The following is an 18,348-nucleotide window of genomic DNA, read 5'->3' as shown; positions in this document are numbered from 1 at the left end:
TCAGAATATTCATAAAAAATTAAAATGAAAAAATGTAGTGCAGAAAAGGAAAGTTGCCTTATTTTTATCTCACTTCACAAACTACTGTACATGCACAGGAATCACTTCAAATTTCAAATTCAGAAATGTAGCAGGTTTTAAAACAGCAAATACAGAGCACTTTTAGAGAGGACGTGGAGAAGACGCCCATCTTTAGCTGAATATAGAGAAGAGATTTTAGAGAATCAGAATGTAATTCCTGGGCTGCAATTTACGATGCTGGTAAAGTGCTTAGTACTATACAATTCAAAAATTGAACTCTCTGCTTGAATGTAAGAGTTCTCTTCCAAGTTAGCACTCTCTATGCAGCAAGCTTCGGTCAAACTAACAGGAACACATGCAGGAACGTGAATTATTTCCCTTTAGTGGTTTACTTTGATATAACAAAAAAAACCAACAACAAATGTCACTTTTAGTTGTCATTCTTGACAAGCAGGAAGCCATAGTAATGGAGTTCTTTTTGGGGTGGGGAAGGATCATTTCAAGTGTTGTGTTGCCCTGTATACAAGGCACCAATTATCATTTGAACGAAGCAGGGTAAAACATTTAAAAAAGGAAACTCAAGAGTTAACCGTTCAGGAGAAATCTTTTATTTTAACTATTTCAGTTCTATGTGTGTGTTAGAAAAAGAATATACACAGAATTGGTTAGTCAAATAACCCCATGTCTTCTCCAAAGCAAGCCAAGTAACAGTGGCCTTATGCAGTCTAATCCACCCACATTCTATCACCCCCACTCCAAAATAAAAGCTATGGGATAAGATCCTCATCTCATACCTGATCAGCACCATTGCATCGGTATTCATGTATTTTCAACGTACAGAAATGTTAGCCCCTTCATGCTTCAATACAACACATTTAACTTAAAAGCAGAGCTTTAAATTATTCTCTCAAGGGCAATAATCAACTCCAGATCACAGAATTTCTAGCACCACTAAAAATGATGAAGCTATTGCCCATGTAAGTTACTTTTAAAATACAGTTTTAGTACATTTACAGCTGGTAAAGAGTTTGATGCCAATGGAGACCAAAATCTTTATCTACGGAGCAAACAGACACGGGCAGGGGCAGTATAGACTTTATGCACACACACACACCCTGATCAGTGTTCCCCCATGGTGAGATAAGGATAGAGCAGCCTCAATGGAGCATTCCGTCTGGGTTAAAACTTTCAACCCAAGGGTGCCAACTGTGATGGCTTTTATTTCACATATCCTATTAAAAATTATCCAATATTTTAGCAATCCAATCTTTTGTAATCCAAAAACCCATTCCCCTCCTAGAGTAGATTTTTTCACGGTGTTAAAGTTGCTTGTAAAAACACATTCATGGCTCAGCCTAGAAACAAAATTTTTGAAGCACTTGATTCTGCAGTTTCTCTACATTTAAATTCGTTTATTGTTTTTAATTTGCATATTCATTTTTAGACATTGGTTTCAAAGATTCAGCTTCTTATATCAGCAGGCCCACAGTAGAGAACAGACTGGTGCATGTGCCAGAAAAAGAGTTTAACCAGTAGCCCTAACAAAGACAGCACTGAATTTCAAGAACCGATACTTGTGTTTTACAGATCAACCAACAAGCAGCATGTAACTGGTAACATTTATCTATATTGTGCTAACACTGTCTACAGATTACAGCAGGCATCTTTTGAAGAGATCATTACAATTCCAGAAGATAATATATTTTGAAAAGTTAGCATTAATATTCAAGATGCAAGAATTTAAACAATTTCTGTTTTAGGATGTTAATATGTATTATATATATGTGTATATATATATATATATATAGCAATCACTCCCATTGTGTACTTTGGTTCACTTCCCTCCACTTCATAAAACAGATTACAGTACATCCTTCTAATTTTCACACACACTCAAATGTTGGTTCAAGAATGTGTTTCAGTACACTAGATGAAAGCTCTGAGTGGTTTTTTAGGATGTAAAACCAAAAATAACTAAAAATAGGTGGTCTTTCTCAGTTGAGTTCACTTGACACTAGCCTGGAAATGGTTTTATTGGAGACCATACACAGCAGCCAGGCAGCTCCACCCAGGGGAAGTTACACATACTTCTCCCCAGTGTCCCAATGCACATACAGCTTGTTAAGTGAAACATGGGGAGACATCATTAGAAGACTAGCCATATAGCATCCTAGCAAGCGCTCTGAAGCTGACCTCGGGAGTGGCTACATCACTGAACATTAGCTTGCCTTTTTTAATAACCATGTTTTCTCCCAGAAGTATACCTGAAAGACAAACTGCCACCATTCCTCCCTTCACCCATACATGCACAATACAGGAAACAGGTGGAGGTTATATAACTGGTCGTTTCCAGAATGAAAACATTAAAGTGATGGCCAATCAACTTCCATTTTTCTTTTTAACTAAGCGCAGGCCATCTGACTTTAATAATGTAGCACTTTCGCTTGCTTTATTGTGAATTTTTTCTTTTAACACCAAGCTACTTGCATTGGGATACAATTCCTTATTCATTGGTATAAATACATTACATACAGCTAATGATTAAATCCAGCTAATATACCATATTCACATATGAGCAACAAATCGAGCATATTTTGAAATCAACATTGGAAAATTGAGGCCGGAAAGAAGTCATGTTATATCATAATCCCACCCTAAATTGGTGTTTGGTCCCATTAAAAAGTAAAAACGACAAGAGAAGATTTTAAATGTGATTAATTCTATTTGGTGCTGAATTGTGGGTACTGAGCCACCATGTGTCAAAACATCTGACCAAGTTGCTGCAACTTAGTTTTCCTTCACTTTCTTTAAGTAGCGAGCTCGAAATTGCTGGTGTTTTTGCATTGTCAAGTTGATGACTACTGAGGTGGGAAGAAGAGAACAGATCCAGCCCTAAGAAATTAAAAGAAAAAACTCCAACTGTTATCACCTGCACCAAACAAATTTAAAATTTATCTCTTCTACACCTTCAAATGTGACAAAATTAGGACTAAGTACGAAACAACAAGTGTCAGTCTCAGGATTTTAAAAAAGGTAACTAATGTAATTCAGCACTCCCTTTTCTCCACGGTCAGAGTACATGCAGAACATACTCAGGACCACACAAAATTATTAACATCCCCTTTTTTAAGGTAACTTACAGAAATGGCATGGGGCAGACATCCGTTGGTTCGGGACTGCAGCCCTACTGTGCAGAGGGCAGCTCTTACATATGTTTCCGGACTGGGCTTATCGAAGGTCGGTTTCCGGATTTTAGACATTTTTGTAGCCACAAAATATGGTAGAACACTCTGCAGGGAGGAAAAGAGATGACAGTAAGTGAAGAGTATTTTCAGAAAAATTTCATGTACATCTACTGAACATGGCAAGAAGAAACAAAGTTCATATTGTACATCCTGGCTGGGGGTCTCTAGGTGTGCTCTCCAAGTACAGAGCTGCTGTCTAGCTAGCATTTGCTTCTGAGACAAGAGACCCTGCTGTCCAACTGCCCAGCCCCTGGGACCACTGCCGTCCCCCTCTGCTCCCTCCCAGTAGCTTAAACACAACCTCTCTCCCAAAACTCCAAGACAGACAGACTTCCACAGGATTATAAAGACCATTGCTCTTTACTTAAGAGCATGACACACACACACACACACACACACACACACACCTCAAGAAAAGAAGACATGCCTGTATATATTTCCCTTACCTCAGTTTCCTCATAACTATGGAGAGTTCTCTGGGCCTGGGCAGAGTGTTCTGGTGCACCAAAGATCCTTCCCCTACAGCCTTCCCTTCAAAAACATGGAGCCTTTCTCTAGGTCAGCTAGCTGCCTCTGACCTTGGCTGGTCAGCATTTAAAAAGGACCCATGCTACAAAAGCCTGCCTCCATTTTCTTCTTTCCTATCCAAAGCTTCCTGTTCAATAAGTCCCTTGAGTTTATACGTCTCCCATCAACACCTGGTTCCTTTGTTCTGCTGCTGATGTTTTTCCACTTTTCCTATCACCAGCCTCCATAAACTAGGTAGGAGAAAACTAGTTCTCCGAGGCTCCAGCTAAACCGTTGTCCTCAAGGTCCTTCCACCTGAATAGACAGCTATTAAGTTTTAAAGACCCACCATACCTGGCCTGGGAGAAACATGCTTACAGCCTTGTCAGGAAGAGGTGGATTCCATATTTACACAGAGGCATTCCCTGACATTACAATTTCTTAAAATAAGAATGGCCATACTGGGTCAGACCAAAGGTCCATCTAGCCCAGTATCCTATCTTCTGACAGTGTCCAATGCCAGGTGCCCCAGAGGGAATGAACAGAATAGGTAATCATCAAGAGATCCTTCCCTGTCGCTCATTCCCAACCTCTGGCAAACAGAGACTAGGGACACCATTCCTGCCCATCCTGGCTAATAGCCACTGATGGACCTATCCTCCATGAATTTATCTAGTTCTTTTTTGAACCCTGTTATAGTCTTGGCCTTCACAACATCCTCTGGGAAAGGGTTCCACAGCTTGACTATGCATTATGTGAAGAAATACTTCCTTTTGTTTGTTTTAAACCTGCTGCCTATTAATTTCATTTGGTGACCCCTAGTTCTTGTATTAAGAGAAGGAGTAAATAACACTTCCTTATTACTTTCTCCACACCAGTCATGATTTTATAGACTTCTATCATATTCCCCCTTAGTTGTCTCTTTTCCAAGCTGAATAGTCCCAGTCTGATTAATCTCTCCTCATACAGGAGCTGTTCCATACCCCTAGTCATTTTTGTTGTCCTTTTCTGAAACTTTTCCAATTCCAATATATCTTTTTTGAGATGGGGTGACCACATCTGCACACAGTATTCAAGATGTGGGTGTACCATGGATTTATATAGAGGTAATAGGCTATTTTCTGACTTATTATCTATTCCTTTCTTAATGACTCCCAACATTGTTTGCCTTTTTTGTCTGCTGCTGCACATTGAGTGAATGTTTTCAAAGAACTATCATCCACAGTGACTCCCAAGATCTCTTTCTTGAGTGGTAGCAGCTAATTCAGACCCCATAATTTTATATATATATATAGTTGGAATGATCTTTTCCAATGTGCATTACTTTGCATTTATCAACACTGAATTTCATCTTCCATTTTGTTGCCCACTCACCCAGTTTTGAGAGAATCTTTTATAGCTCTTTGCAGTCTGCCTGGGACTTAATTATCTTGAGCACTTTTGTATCATCTGCAAATTTTGCCACCTCACTGTTTACCCCTTTTTCCAGATCATTTATGAATACGTTAACAATCTGTACAATTTATGATTCTGATAATGCTGTGAAAACAGATTCCCTAAATAGTTCTAAGTGTGTTTTCAGACAGTTTCTACGTATATCTATTGAAGATGGCAAGAACAAACAAAGTTCATAGTGTACATTAGGTGACCTTTAGCTAGCAGGATTCTAAAAAAAGGTATGAACTTTAGTTAAACTTTAAAACAAATCTGATCACCTTTTGGTGAAATCACAATCTATCACGTGTATGCATGTGTATATTACGTATATACGTACACACGCAAACACAAACAAATACAATCAGGATTCAAGAGCATTAATAATCCATAGCCATATAACCCAGGGCTACAATGTTGTTAGATTTTACAAGCTAAAAAGAGTATTGGTCCTGATCAGTACTTGGACAGAAGAATTGCTGGGAGAATCCAGGTGGTGCAATAGTGCGGCTCACGATTCAGTAGGCAGACCTGTTACCGAACCAATGCCGCAGTGTGACATTAAGGAGTGCGGTGATGGGTAAATCTCTTGCAGAGGATTTCAAATCAGGGTACTTGTGCTTCTTTATGGAACTTTGAGAATAGTGTCAGATCCAGTGTTCTGAGCTAATTCCAATTTTAGGTAACTTCATTCTGTCTTCCCAGATTTCCTTGTTGCTTTCGTTGCATAAGGAAGTCCATTTCCCATTCTAAAGTATTGCTAATCGCTGTGTTCCATTCCACACGGAGGTACATTTCTGCATGGGCTGAAACAGTCCCATGCACACAAGACTTGATTGGGGAATTCAGGGAAAAGAATGGCTAATGCAGATTGGGATTCCCCCCACATGCATTTTTTAAAGTCATCATAACAATAACAGTGATCAGTTTATACTTTCAAGGCTCTTTGCAAATAAAGGGCTTAAAGACTTAGCACAGTTTTCAAATGTGGAGAAAGGCACTTTTATTAAAGTGGTTTGATTTTCAGAAGTGTAAATGCCTTCAGTTCTCTTTATAGGTCAGCAGCATCTCTGTAAAACCACACCACTCATTCAGGTATCTAAATATGAATTTATGTGCCTAACTTTAGGCATCCAAGTTTGAACATTTTGCCTGCACTTTTTATATTAAAAGGTTCTACTTTGCATTTGGTGCCTTTCAAAAGTCTGCTGGAACTTGACTGACTATTTGGCAATTCCAAATTCACCAGTGAATAAATTCTCCAAAATCCCTTTTTGAGTCTCCAGGCTGTAAATCTTGCCAGCATCTTTTCCGTAAGTTTCATATGAAGTTTTGACGACAAGCTATTTGAAGTAAAATATAGCAAGTGTTTCTTTTAAGATGTCCCCTTTTTTTTCCTCAACACCTTTCTGCAAATTTGGGCAAAATACAGTTTCAATCTTAACTAGCCACACCATTCTGAAACAAAAGAAATTTACGTACAAATTGCACTACTTAGATGCACAACTAGATGGTGCTGAAAGATAATCCATTGTCTGCCCAAAGAAACTGAGCAGAGTGGAAATAAGCTGTACCGCTGATAATTTATGCATAGCGTTCTCTAGCCATTATTCCAAACACTTCAACGTTGTTAGAAGTTGTAAGACTATGGAATAACATTTTGTCTCCTGCATTCTATAGTGAAAAAAATGCTTCAGAAATATTAGCTCTACCATCTCTCACTAAGAATGCAATCTTTTGTTTGGGCTAAAGCTCCTATATGTCCTGAAAGCTGTTAATTTTTCCTAGGAAATACAAAAGGCAAAACTATTCAGAGAGATGTTTTATTCAACTGGGATCCAGAGATTGAAAGGCTGTAAGCAAAGCAAGGTTTGCTACGGGTAAAACTGGGTGCTTGCATATGACACTACACGGTTCAGGCCAGAAAAGTCTGTAGAGCAGCTGATCATACAAATCAGTGGGAGACCTATGAATGGAACTCAAGAGTCCTGGGTCCCTGGCTTATGCACTAGCTTGTAAACCACACTCACTCCCTATATGAAGGAAGACTAATTGAACCATAATCTTTTTATACTGATGCTTCTTGAGAAACTGCTGCATTCAGATCTTCTGGTACTACCACCCACCTGGGAGGTACAGGAAGGGACCTTCAGGCTTCTATGAAAAAGCCTCTTTAATGCCCCCCAAACCACTTTACAGAACAAAACAAAACAAAATCTCAGACATTCAAGGAAAATCCTTCAAACAGAGAAGTGTGAAAGAAAATCCAGTACTATGCCACTGCCTGAATACTGTAATAGCGGTATTAGGAAGAACTGTAAATAGAGTAAGATTTTTTCTTTCCTTATACTTTTAAAATATGTTTTAAAGTATTTGAAAAGAGGCAAAAATGCACGATACTGACAGAAAGCTGTTCTCTGCCTATTGTTCTGAAGCAGGAAATAGGAATAAAATGAACAGAAGGAAGAACCACCCAGTGACCTCTTCAGACGGACTATCCCATGGAGACTCACGTTTCTGCAGACAGATCATAGGCATCCCCATTAACAGTGAACTTGCAAGTTAGTCTTGCGAGAAATCCTTACATTTTTCCATATTCCTTTCATTCTTGGCAGCTACTTTCCACTATAGATTTTCATCCCATTCCCCATACACACACACAGGAATACTTGACCCTGAGACTATCCAGTTGCTATTCTCCAAATAAAGATTGGAAGTGGCCTGTGGAGCCAGAGAGGAGTTTGTTTCTGAACCTAAAAGTTTCTCTGCATTACAGTACATCCACACTGCTCAAACCTGGCTTCCAAAGAGAAGGCATTTTCACTCGGGCAGCATTGCTACAACTTGTACTGAGTTTCAGAAGTAGTATATTAGCAAGCTGTCGTGTGTTTCTGCTTTTCACACAAGTGTTTTCTATTGGTCTGGTATAAGCTGAGGACATGCCACTTCAAACAGCTACCCCATACTTCAGCTATCAAGAGGCTGAAGTACTCCTAAGGGAATGAAGGAGACACATTGGCCAAGCTTTAAATATATGCCTCTAATGTTCATTAGTGGTAGGCACAGGGGCTCAGACTGGGGTAGGGAAGAAAGACCAATAGCTTAGTACAATTAGCGTAAGAAATTCTGACCACCAGCTATTAGGCCCACACAACTCCGAATGGCTATTCATTTAAATTTAGGGAGGAGATGGAGCTACCACCAATTGCGAGCCCACAGCCAGCATGCCCGAGAAGTGAAGCCAGGCTGACACTATTCATTACCTTGACGCATTTGGGATATCAAAGTCTTTCGGAAAACATGCTGGTAGCTAGGGGAAAACTTTGTTCGCAGGAAGACAGGCAAACCTAATAGAGCAACAGCTTTCAGTGAAGTTTAAGTTTGCAAAATACACAAATTCTCAGTTTCTCTACATCCTGTGCTAGAAAGGTTTAGAAGCTACACTCCGGGGGGGGGGAAGGACACCGCGGCGGTTCTCCCGTGTTTACACTAAGTTTTCTTGCCTGTGTAAAAGTGTCATGCTGACTGCATTTTCATTACCATGTCATCTATTCCTGCTCAGAACAGGTCTGCGCAACAATACTTAAAACATCATCAGCCACCAGTGCCTTGTCAACACTAAAGTTTCACCATTGGAACTCCTACTAAAATTGCACCAGTGGTACAGTTAGGAATGTTAAGAAAAAGTTTAGCATAGGTTTAAACAAGGAAGCCATTGTAGGGACATTGCATGCAATAGCTTATTGAATCAAAAGTTGTCCTTTTCCTAGCACTGTCCGCACAATACTGTTGAGCAACAAGGACAAACGGCATTTCAAGCATTACGTTTTTATTATGCTCTAAAAAGGAAAAGCCATGAAACAGACAAGATGTTCCTTCCCTAAGGACATGTCTACTCAACACATTTGAGATGTTCTTAACCAGTTAGTGAAAACCTAGTTTGTGTCCAGACAGTTCCTGGCTAGTACTCACTAACAATGGCAGCTCATAACTGTTCTCCTGTACCTTGTTTAAAAGACTTGATTTATTTATTTAGCATCACGTAGCATTGTTTCCCTGACTGTGTAACCTGCCTGGTCAGTCCTCCTTTCCTCCAAGCTTTCTGTGGCAGGACATCCCAGAGTAGATTGCCTCATGCTGCACCTGATATGCCACATGTATGCCTCTGAGCATGACCTGCTGCTGAAGCACTAAGAGCCACCACAATTTTCTAACATCACATGATACAAAATATGGGTAGGCAAAGTGGTAGATATGGACACAACTCAACTATGTTTGTAACCAGATCAGATGAGTGTTCCAAACGGTTTACAAAAATAACACCTGTACGTGTAGAGTAGACAGGGCCTTATGAAACTCTCACCAACCCTGATTTATGCTCTGGGGTGAAACCACGAAAAAAATCATTGGTTGCGACACCCAAAACCAGGGAAAACTTGGGGTCATGTGAGTACTGCTTTGAGTTTTTGAGTTCAAACAATTCTGAAACTCAAAGCAAACCCACAAGGAATGTGAGAAACAAAACTACAGAAAGGTTTGCACACGGTCCTGCAAACAAAGCCAGCCGGTGTCACATAGCTGGATCCAGCGCTCTTAAGCCCTGGTTTTCTTAATTTGTATCCAGATGGTTCACTGGTCTACTGTAAACACAGCTAAGTTACTGCAGGTAAACTAGAAGGCAAAGATAAAAACCTATTAAATGAGGTAATACGAATATCAAGTTGTGAAGTTACACAACTGGAATCTGATATTCAAAATGAACCTATTTCCCTGATGCAAAGCTGTTCTTCCTGCTACGTTTCCCCACAGTGTAAGCAACTGCGAGTGCAGAGATCTTACTGTTATATACTTTATTAGAGTTGCCAGCATTATTCGTAACTAGTGCTAAACTAAAGGATATTTAAGTTCTGTGTTCTAGTCCTTAGTGTGGTTAGCTATTGGATTTCTGGTGCATAATGTCATGACAAACATACCAGGAGATTAAGGAATGTTGTAACCAGTCAGTACGTAACTACAATCAATCAGTTTTGTGGAATATATTGTAGCTAAAATCATAACAGGTTATGTCAATTATATTGATCTTCTAATATTTAATTATTTGTAACACTCATCTTTGGTTTTTGTTTTTAAGTCATTTATACTTAATTTCAACAGGAAGAGTTCAGAAACAACTGCTACTGGGACAAACAAAAAGAGAAACTGTATCTTTAATGGTTTATCATCATCACATTTTTGAGTGAATGGGACGATTTCCTTTTGTTGCCAAGACAACAACCGTTACTGTGGTAACCACACAATAACAGGGATACTTAAATGAAACAAACTCCACTCACCTGTACAATGATGCCCTTGTTCTTGTACTCCACATGGAGGCCTTGAGAGAAGAAATCCACAAAAGCCTACAAAGAAGGGGGAGGACACACAGTATATATCAAAGTGGAAACTAATATATATGTAGTTTGTCAATATTTCTCAGGAGGTTCTAGATGACTATTTACACATCTTAAACGCTTTTTAAAAAAGACAAACTCGTTTTCAAATAAAGTTTGTAGATTACAGTAAAACCCTCGATTCACAGTGCATTATACAAGTGAGATGCCAGTTCAGAGCAAAGATGTCCCCAATCCAAAAGAGAAGATCCAAAACCCTTGGAACTACTGGAGGTTCAAATCTGGTTGCAGATTTAATTTTTGGGGCTTAGGCCCCTCTCTAGTCCAAAGAGAAAAGGGACTGGAGCTGGTATATAACAAAGTCCAGTAAAATGGCTTCTTGCTAAATGCCTGATTTGCTTAGCCTCTTACAGAAAGGTAGTTATCTGCCACTACTTCTCCATTTAAAAAAAAAAGGCAACAATTAAAATTGTTTCTCTTTGTAAAACTGAAATGTTTAGATATTTGAATTTTTTCCAGTTCTGCATTCACAGAAATGCCATCTTATTTTACACTAGTATATCCACTACAAGAGTGGCATTTGCTGGCTTTGAAGAACACCACTGTTCATTTTCCCTCAGTTGGAGGTTTACAAGTTACAAGTGCAACATCCTATAGAAGAAAAGGCGATACAGGAAGGAAATTGGTAAGGATTATCAAGACACCATCTCACAGCTTAATACAGCAAACAGACCCCGCTGTTTCCCCCTCCTTCCATACTCACACCCAAATGATGAAGACACCACTTCCAATTTAACACTCTGTCAGTGCTGTAATAACCCAAGGCTACTCACCAACTCCAACATTTTTTAGGACCATAAGGTTTCCAAACCATATATTTCTCCTTCATTTCTTTTTCACCCAGGTAAAACACAAAAGGTGTCAGATGCAAGTATCATGACTTAACAATAACAAGGATGTACTGATCAATGAAAAAACTAATGCATTTTATTCATATTATGAAGTTAAATACAATTATTTACCTTTTACTTTAACTTCAATTATTTGAGAAAAAAATCAGCTCTGGAGAAAAAAGATGAACTAGAGATAGCAGCAGCTGCTTCAGAGCTGCGTCAATAGAGACATAGTCAAGAAAAAATATTACATCTGTTTTGCTATTTCTTTCATTGATCATGTCACCATCACTATTACATTAGTAAAAGTCCTACTTATACCCAGTGCTTTGTTAAATTTGTAGTAGTCATACTCATTTCTATTAAGTGGTCATCTCACTGAACTTCTCAGCCCGTACACAAAGCAAAGAGGGTATACTCCCACACAATACAATATCTCTATAGATACCTACCTGAGTATATGCAAGCGCTGAAAAAAAACCCAGGTTTTACTGCAAGACAGATGGGTCCATGGGGATTTTACATCTTCAAGTCACATGTACAAATTAAGTTAGCATTTAGAAGAAAAGCTTACCAGGCCATTTAGACCACACCCAAGTCAGTTACCAAAATATCTATAATTTAAACAAGTTAGATATCTAGTTGTAAACAGCTGCCAAGTACCATGCACAGGCCCGGTGGAACCTGCATATGCAAATAGCTTGTTGGTCATTTCCATGTTCCACTGGCAGATTTGCATATGTGGTGACCGCACACCACAAGAGACATGCAATCATGCATCTACCGTATTTAAAATAAATAAAATCAGGCCCATACATTATTCCTATGTAAGTTGGCTAACCATGGTATTCTGTTAATCAACAAAGTGATTCCTTTTCCTCACGTCAGGTAGAGAATTTCTGATCTGACATGACTGGTAGTCCCACAATCAAACACTGACTTTAAAATATAAGGTGTAAAAAGGAACTGCTAGCCATTTTTATTGAAAGTTTTGCAAACAAAAATAGCATGTTCATTTTACATGGGTTCAAAAAGCAGGAATTTAGCCACTTCCACTGTGCGAATGAATTAAATATGTATTTCCAGTAGCTAAATCGTTCAAGACAGAGACAGACATTTGTATAAGATTTTACTTTTGTTGGCACCCCAGCTCCTCAAAGAGCCTTAAAATAACTGAAAATAGTAACTTCAAGAATAGACAACATGCTTCAAATAAGGCTGAAGTGTAGAAGCCATCACTTTCTCTCTTCCCTCTACCCCTGATTAATTTAAAAAAAAAAGTATAAGTAAACACAGTGCCTGCAACAGCAAAAGTAATCCACAGTGGTAGCTCTCTTACACACTTCCATTCCCACACCCAATCAAGAGTAGTTAGAAGCGCCCTGGCACAACACTTATACCTACTTTCCTCACATGCCAAAACACAGTATGAAGGAGGAGGAGTTTTCCTTTAAGGATATTTCACTGCATTTGTAAATGTTGACATCTCCACAGGTAAACTGAGCGAGAGTCAAACACTCTTCTCCATCTTCTGTCTAGTTAGCTAAGGACATCAACTTAGCCCTGAAGGATGCCGCAGATGAAACTAACATATATTGAGGGGGAGAGAATCTCAGAGTTGCAGATGGGGCCTTTCTACAGATTATAGACCTCAGGAGAGTCATTTGCAAATTTAATAATCTCAGCCACGGTGGTAGAAGAGAAGCAGTTCTTCCACACATAACAGCAAAGAATGGAACAATTACCCTGTAATTGTGTTTCTTGGAAGAAATCTTCCAGGGGTCCCTTTCCTGTGTCTCAGTTTCCCAGCATATGACAAATGGAAAAATCCCAAACACTTAAGATTTTTTAGTTCTTTCATATGGCAGCAGAGGATGAGAACCTGAGCCATCTCCCTCACACAAGAAGCCACATCCATCTCTGAATTTGCAGTGCCATTGGAGAGTTCTAGACAGTTCCTCCCTTACAAAAAGCAAAGACTATCCAAATGGCATAAGATATACTGTCACTGGAGTATGAAGCTCACTCATTCTACTAACTGAAGCTACCAGGAAATTGACCTTCTACATAAGAAACTTAGCTCACAGGAAGCGATTGTTTCAAAAGGAGCTTTCATCAACTAGAACTCTCATCCAGTGGATGAGAATTCTTACATCTTAATTACCACAACATTCTTTCCTCTAGTCTTGACAAATGCAAATTTTCCATTCAGAATGCTGCTGCAAAGACTCCCAGATTGACCCTTCCTAGACCCTCAGTTTGACCATGTCACTCCTCTCCTTGAACTGCACTGGCTTCCCCTTCTTTATTACATCAGACAAGCTGCTGGTCTCCACTCTCAAGGCTCTTTACAGTCAATCTCCATCCTAACCATCATCTTTCATTCACTATTGAGATGTCAACTCCCACCTCTGATCTGTCCATAATACCAAACTCCACATATCTATGAGGGGGACATTGTGAAGTGCGAAAGTGGTTGATGCCTGTGCTCTTGTGGGATGGGCCCAAATCCCTTCAGGTGGGGACTGTCCCAATAATCAATAGCAGCACGTAATGCACCCTGAGACCCACCTGGAAATTTTATGGATGGAAATGGCTTGACCCTTGATTCTCTCTGCTATGGCAACAAAGCGCCTTGGAGATTTCCAAAATAGCTTTGTCCGCTCAAGATAAAAAGCCATGGACTGCAAATGCCTAACAAGTGAAGTTTCCTTTAGTCATTAGAGGCATGAGGCTTGGGCAAGAAGGTAAGTAAGTGTATGGACTGACTGAGGTGGAATTGGGAAACCACCCTGGGTAGGAACTTGGGGTGAAGATGTAAAGAGACCTTGTCTTTATGGAAAGGGGTGAAAGGGGGGTTGGCCGTTATAGCTCCCAGTTCACCAACCCTCCTAGCTGATGTAATGGCGATGAGGAAAGTGACATTCATGGACAGGAGGGACAGTGAGCAGGAGGCTATAGGTTCAAAGGGAGTGGTTGTCAGCGAAGTGAGAACAAGGTTAAAGTCTGATTGGTGGGTGATAGACTGAATGGGAGAGTATTTCCGCAGAAGGCCCTTCCAGAACCGTACAGTAAGGGGTGAGTAAATATCGAACAGCAATCTACCGGTGGGTAAAAGACTCTATTGGCAGCTGCATGCACCTAAATGGAACTGAGGTCAAGTCCCGAGATCTTCAGATAAAGAAAATATTCCAAGAGTAGTGGGATGCCCATAACTTCAGGGATAAGGCCCTGCTGTGTAGCACAAGAAGTGAAATGTGTTCATTTGGTGCAGTATGAGCGTCTTGTGGAGGTTTTTTTTTTTTTTAACTGCTTGAAAGGACCTCTCTCACTGCTAGAGAGCACTCCTGGGCTAGTTGAGGTGTCCATCCAAAAACCAAGCCGTCAGTCAAAGTGTGCGTGGGTTGGGGTGTCTGAGTCTGCTGTTGTGTTGGGTTTGTAGCTCTGGAAACATCTGAAGCATGAGTGGAGGGTGCTTCGACATGTAAGGGAGAAGTGGGAGCCAGAATTGGTGAGGCCAGAAGGGGGCAATCAGGATGGTTGTTGCTTTCTCTGATCTGATCTTGTGAATTACTCGTAGTAAGAGGGGCAAGGGGGGGAAGGTGTAGCATCCGGTTCAACCAACCAATGACTAGGGCCTCTCCCCTGTGATTAAGCTCCAGTTCCTCCCCGGGAACAATACTGGGTGCATTTGGTGGTGTTGTGGGATGTGAAAAGATCCCTAACGGGGGTTCCCCACTGACCAAAGATGTCAGTGATCACAGAGTTGTACAACTCTCACTAGTGGCTGGTTGCAAAGTTTCTGACGAGAGCGTCGGCAATCACGTTCTGGGTGCACGACAGGTAGGCTGTCGTCAAAAGAATGTAATGTGTGATAGGGCTGACCTAGGAGAGAAGGCCTTAAAGCCAGAAGCTAAGCAACAAAGGGGAGCTAGCAAACAGGGGAGTTTGAGAGGAATTTGTAATACTGTCACTATGATTAGGAAGGGTTGCATCGCCTGTGCCAATGCTGCTCCTGTCTCTTCCACCTGCGCCTGTATCCAGACAGACAAGCTAACCATGGATGCCTCTACCCAGATCCTGGTGTGGATTTACAGAGACGGTGGCCTGCATTTCCCACTCTCAGAAAGCCAGGCTGCGGGGGCGACCATCCAGTGCGAAAGGTGGCTGCTGGTGGAATCTCTCAGGAAGCAGGTGGGAGAGCTATAGGAGGAGGTGGCCAGGCTTAAGAGCATCCGTGCCCAGGAGGAATTCCTCGAGAGTATTCACATGGAGACTTCCAAGGCTGAGGAAGCTATCCAGCTACAGAGGACTACTGTCAAACCACAGGGGAAGGAGGATATGGTTCTGTCACAGGGAGGACACTGGCAGCTAGTTACTTCTGGCAGCAGGCAGTGCTCCACCTCTACTCCCAACCCACCCACCATGGTGATGGAAAACTGATATGCTGCCCTGGCAACGAGCGATGAGGAATAACCCCCAGGAGGAGGAGGAGAAGCCATGTACCCCACAGCCACCACTCCCAGGAGTAAATGTAGGGTCATGGTGGTTGGTGACACTTCTGAGTGGGACAGAGGCACCCATCTGTTGCCCTGACAGGACATCCCAGGAGGTATGTTGCCTGCCGGGGACCATACCCAAGATGTTATGAAGGGATTGTCGAGGATCATTCGGCCCTCTGACTACTACCCCATTCTACTCATCCATGTGGGCACTAAATGATACTGTGACTCTCAGCAGATCAGAAATGACTACAGGGCTCTGGGAGTAAGGGTGAAGGAGTTGGGAGCACAGGTGGTGTTATCTTTGATCCTTCCGGTCAAGGGTAGGGGCCCAGGCAGAAATACATGCATCCTGGAGGTGAATAGATGCATCCTGGAGGTGAATGCCTGGCTGCAAAGATGGTGTCACCAGGAGGGCTTCAGCTTCCTTGACCATGGGATGCTTTTCCAGGAAGAAGGACTGCGAAGCAGAGATGGGGTCTGCCTATCAAGGAAGGGGAAGAGCATATTTGGATACAGACTGGCTAACCTAGTGAGGAGGGCTTTAAACTAGGTTCGAAGGGGGCAGGTGACCAAAGCTCACAGGTAAGTCAAGAACATGGAGAAGGTTTGGAATTGAGGGGAACATGGGCTGTTATAACAGGGATAAAGGAAAGACAGAACTGATGGAGGAAATCAAATCAGTATCTTAGATGTCTGTATACTAATGCGAGAAGTATGGGGAATAAGCAGAAAGAACTCAAAATGCTAGTAAATAAATACAACTATGACATAGTTGGCACCACAGCGACCTGGTGGGATAATACACATGACTAGAATATGGGTATTGAAGGGTACAGCTTTCTCAGGAAGGACCGGCAGGGAAAAAAAGGAAGAGGTGTTGCCTTATATATTAAAAATGTATACATTTGGACTGAGATTGAGATGGAAATAGGAGACAGACTTGTTGACAGTCTCTGGCTAAGAATAAAAGGGGTAAAAAACAAGGGTGATGTCATGGTAGGGGTCTACTACAGACCACCTAACCACGAAGAAGAGGTGGATGAGGCTTTTTTTAAACAGCTAACAAAATCATCCAAAGCACAGGACTTGGTGGTGATGGGGGACTTCCACTACCAAGACATCTGTTGGGAAAATAGCACAGCATGGCACAGATTATCCAATAAGTTCTTGGAATGTATTGGAGACAATTTTTTATTTCAGAAGGTGAGGACAGCTACTAGGGGAGAGACTGTTCTAGGTTTGATTTTGACAAAGAGAGAGGAACTGGTTGTGAATTTGAAAGTGGAAGGCAGCTTGGATGAAAGTGATCATGAAATGATGAGTTCATGATTCTAAGAAATGGTAGGAGAACAGCGAAATAAAGATAATGGATTTCAAGAAGCAGACTAGCAAACTCAGGGAGTTGGTAGGTAAGATCCCAGGGGAAGCAAGTGTAAGGGGAAAAAACAATAGAAGACAGTTGGCAGTTTTTCAAAGGCATTATTAAGGGCACAAGAGGAAACTATCCCACTGCGAGGAAAGATAGGAAGTATGGCAAGAGACCACCCTGGCTTTGACCTAAAAAAAAAAAAAAAGAGTCCTACAAAAAGTGGAAACTAGGTCAAATTACAAAGAGTGAATATAAGCAAATAACACAAGTATGCAGGTACAAAATTAGAAAGGCCAAGGCACAAAACGAGATCAAACTAGCTAGAGACATAAAGGGTAACAAGAAAACATTCTACAAGTACATTAGAAGCAAGAGGAAGACCAAGGACAGGGTAGGCCCATTACTCAATGAAAGGGGAAAAACAACAACAGAAAATATGGAAATGGCAGAGGTGCTTAATGACTTCTTGGTTTCGTTTTTCACCAAGGAAGTTGGTGGTGATGGGACATCTAACATAGTGAATACCAGTGAAAATAAGGTTGGATCAGAAGAGGCTAAAATAGGAAAAGAACAAGTTAAAAATTACTCGGACAAATTAGATGTCTTCAAGTCATCAGGGCCTGATGAAATGCATCCTAGAATACTCAAGGAGCTGACTGAGGAGATATCTGAGCCATAAGCGATTATCTTTTGAGAAGTTATGGAAGATGGGAGAGATTCCAGAAGACTGGAAAAGGGCAAATATAGTGCCCATCTATAAAAAGGGAAATAAGGACAACCCAGTGAATTACAGGCCAACCAGCTTAACTTCTGTACCTGGAAAGATAATGGAGCAAATAATTAAGCAATCAATTTGCAAACATGTAGAAGTAACAGTCAGCATGGATTTGTCAAGTACAAATCGTATCAAACCAACCTGATAGCTTTCTTTGACAGGGTAACAAGACTTGTGGATGGGGGGAAGCGGTAGACATGGTATATCTT

General features: G+C 40.9%; 1 protein-coding gene across 2 annotated transcripts in view; it reads right to left on the bottom strand.

Moving 5' to 3' along the window:
• Window positions 1–606: 606 nt before the first annotated feature.
• HSD17B12 (hydroxysteroid 17-beta dehydrogenase 12) overlaps window positions 607–18,348 on the bottom strand; it is a 184,648-nt gene continuing 166,906 nt past the window's right edge. For both annotated transcript variants that reach the window (XM_084632583.1, XM_084632582.1), the window contains 3 exons: window positions 10,541–10,606; window positions 3,162–3,311; window positions 607–2,913 (listed from right to left, as the gene is read on the bottom strand). In XM_084632583.1, the coding sequence (XP_084488709.1) occupies window positions 2,809–2,913; window positions 3,162–3,311; window positions 10,541–10,606 (321 nt within the window). In that variant the 3' untranslated portion in view covers window positions 607–2,808. The remainder of the gene's footprint in view (window positions 2,914–3,161; window positions 3,312–10,540; window positions 10,607–18,348) is intronic.

The sequence above is a fragment of the Lepidochelys olivacea genome (genome assembly GCF_965140295.1).
Source record: "Lepidochelys olivacea isolate rLepOli2 genome assembly, chromosome: 6".
Lineage (NCBI taxonomy): Eukaryota > Metazoa > Chordata > Testudines > Cheloniidae > Lepidochelys > Lepidochelys olivacea.
Note: the sequence above shows the minus strand (reverse complement) of the source record. Positions and strands in the feature narration are given on the sequence as shown.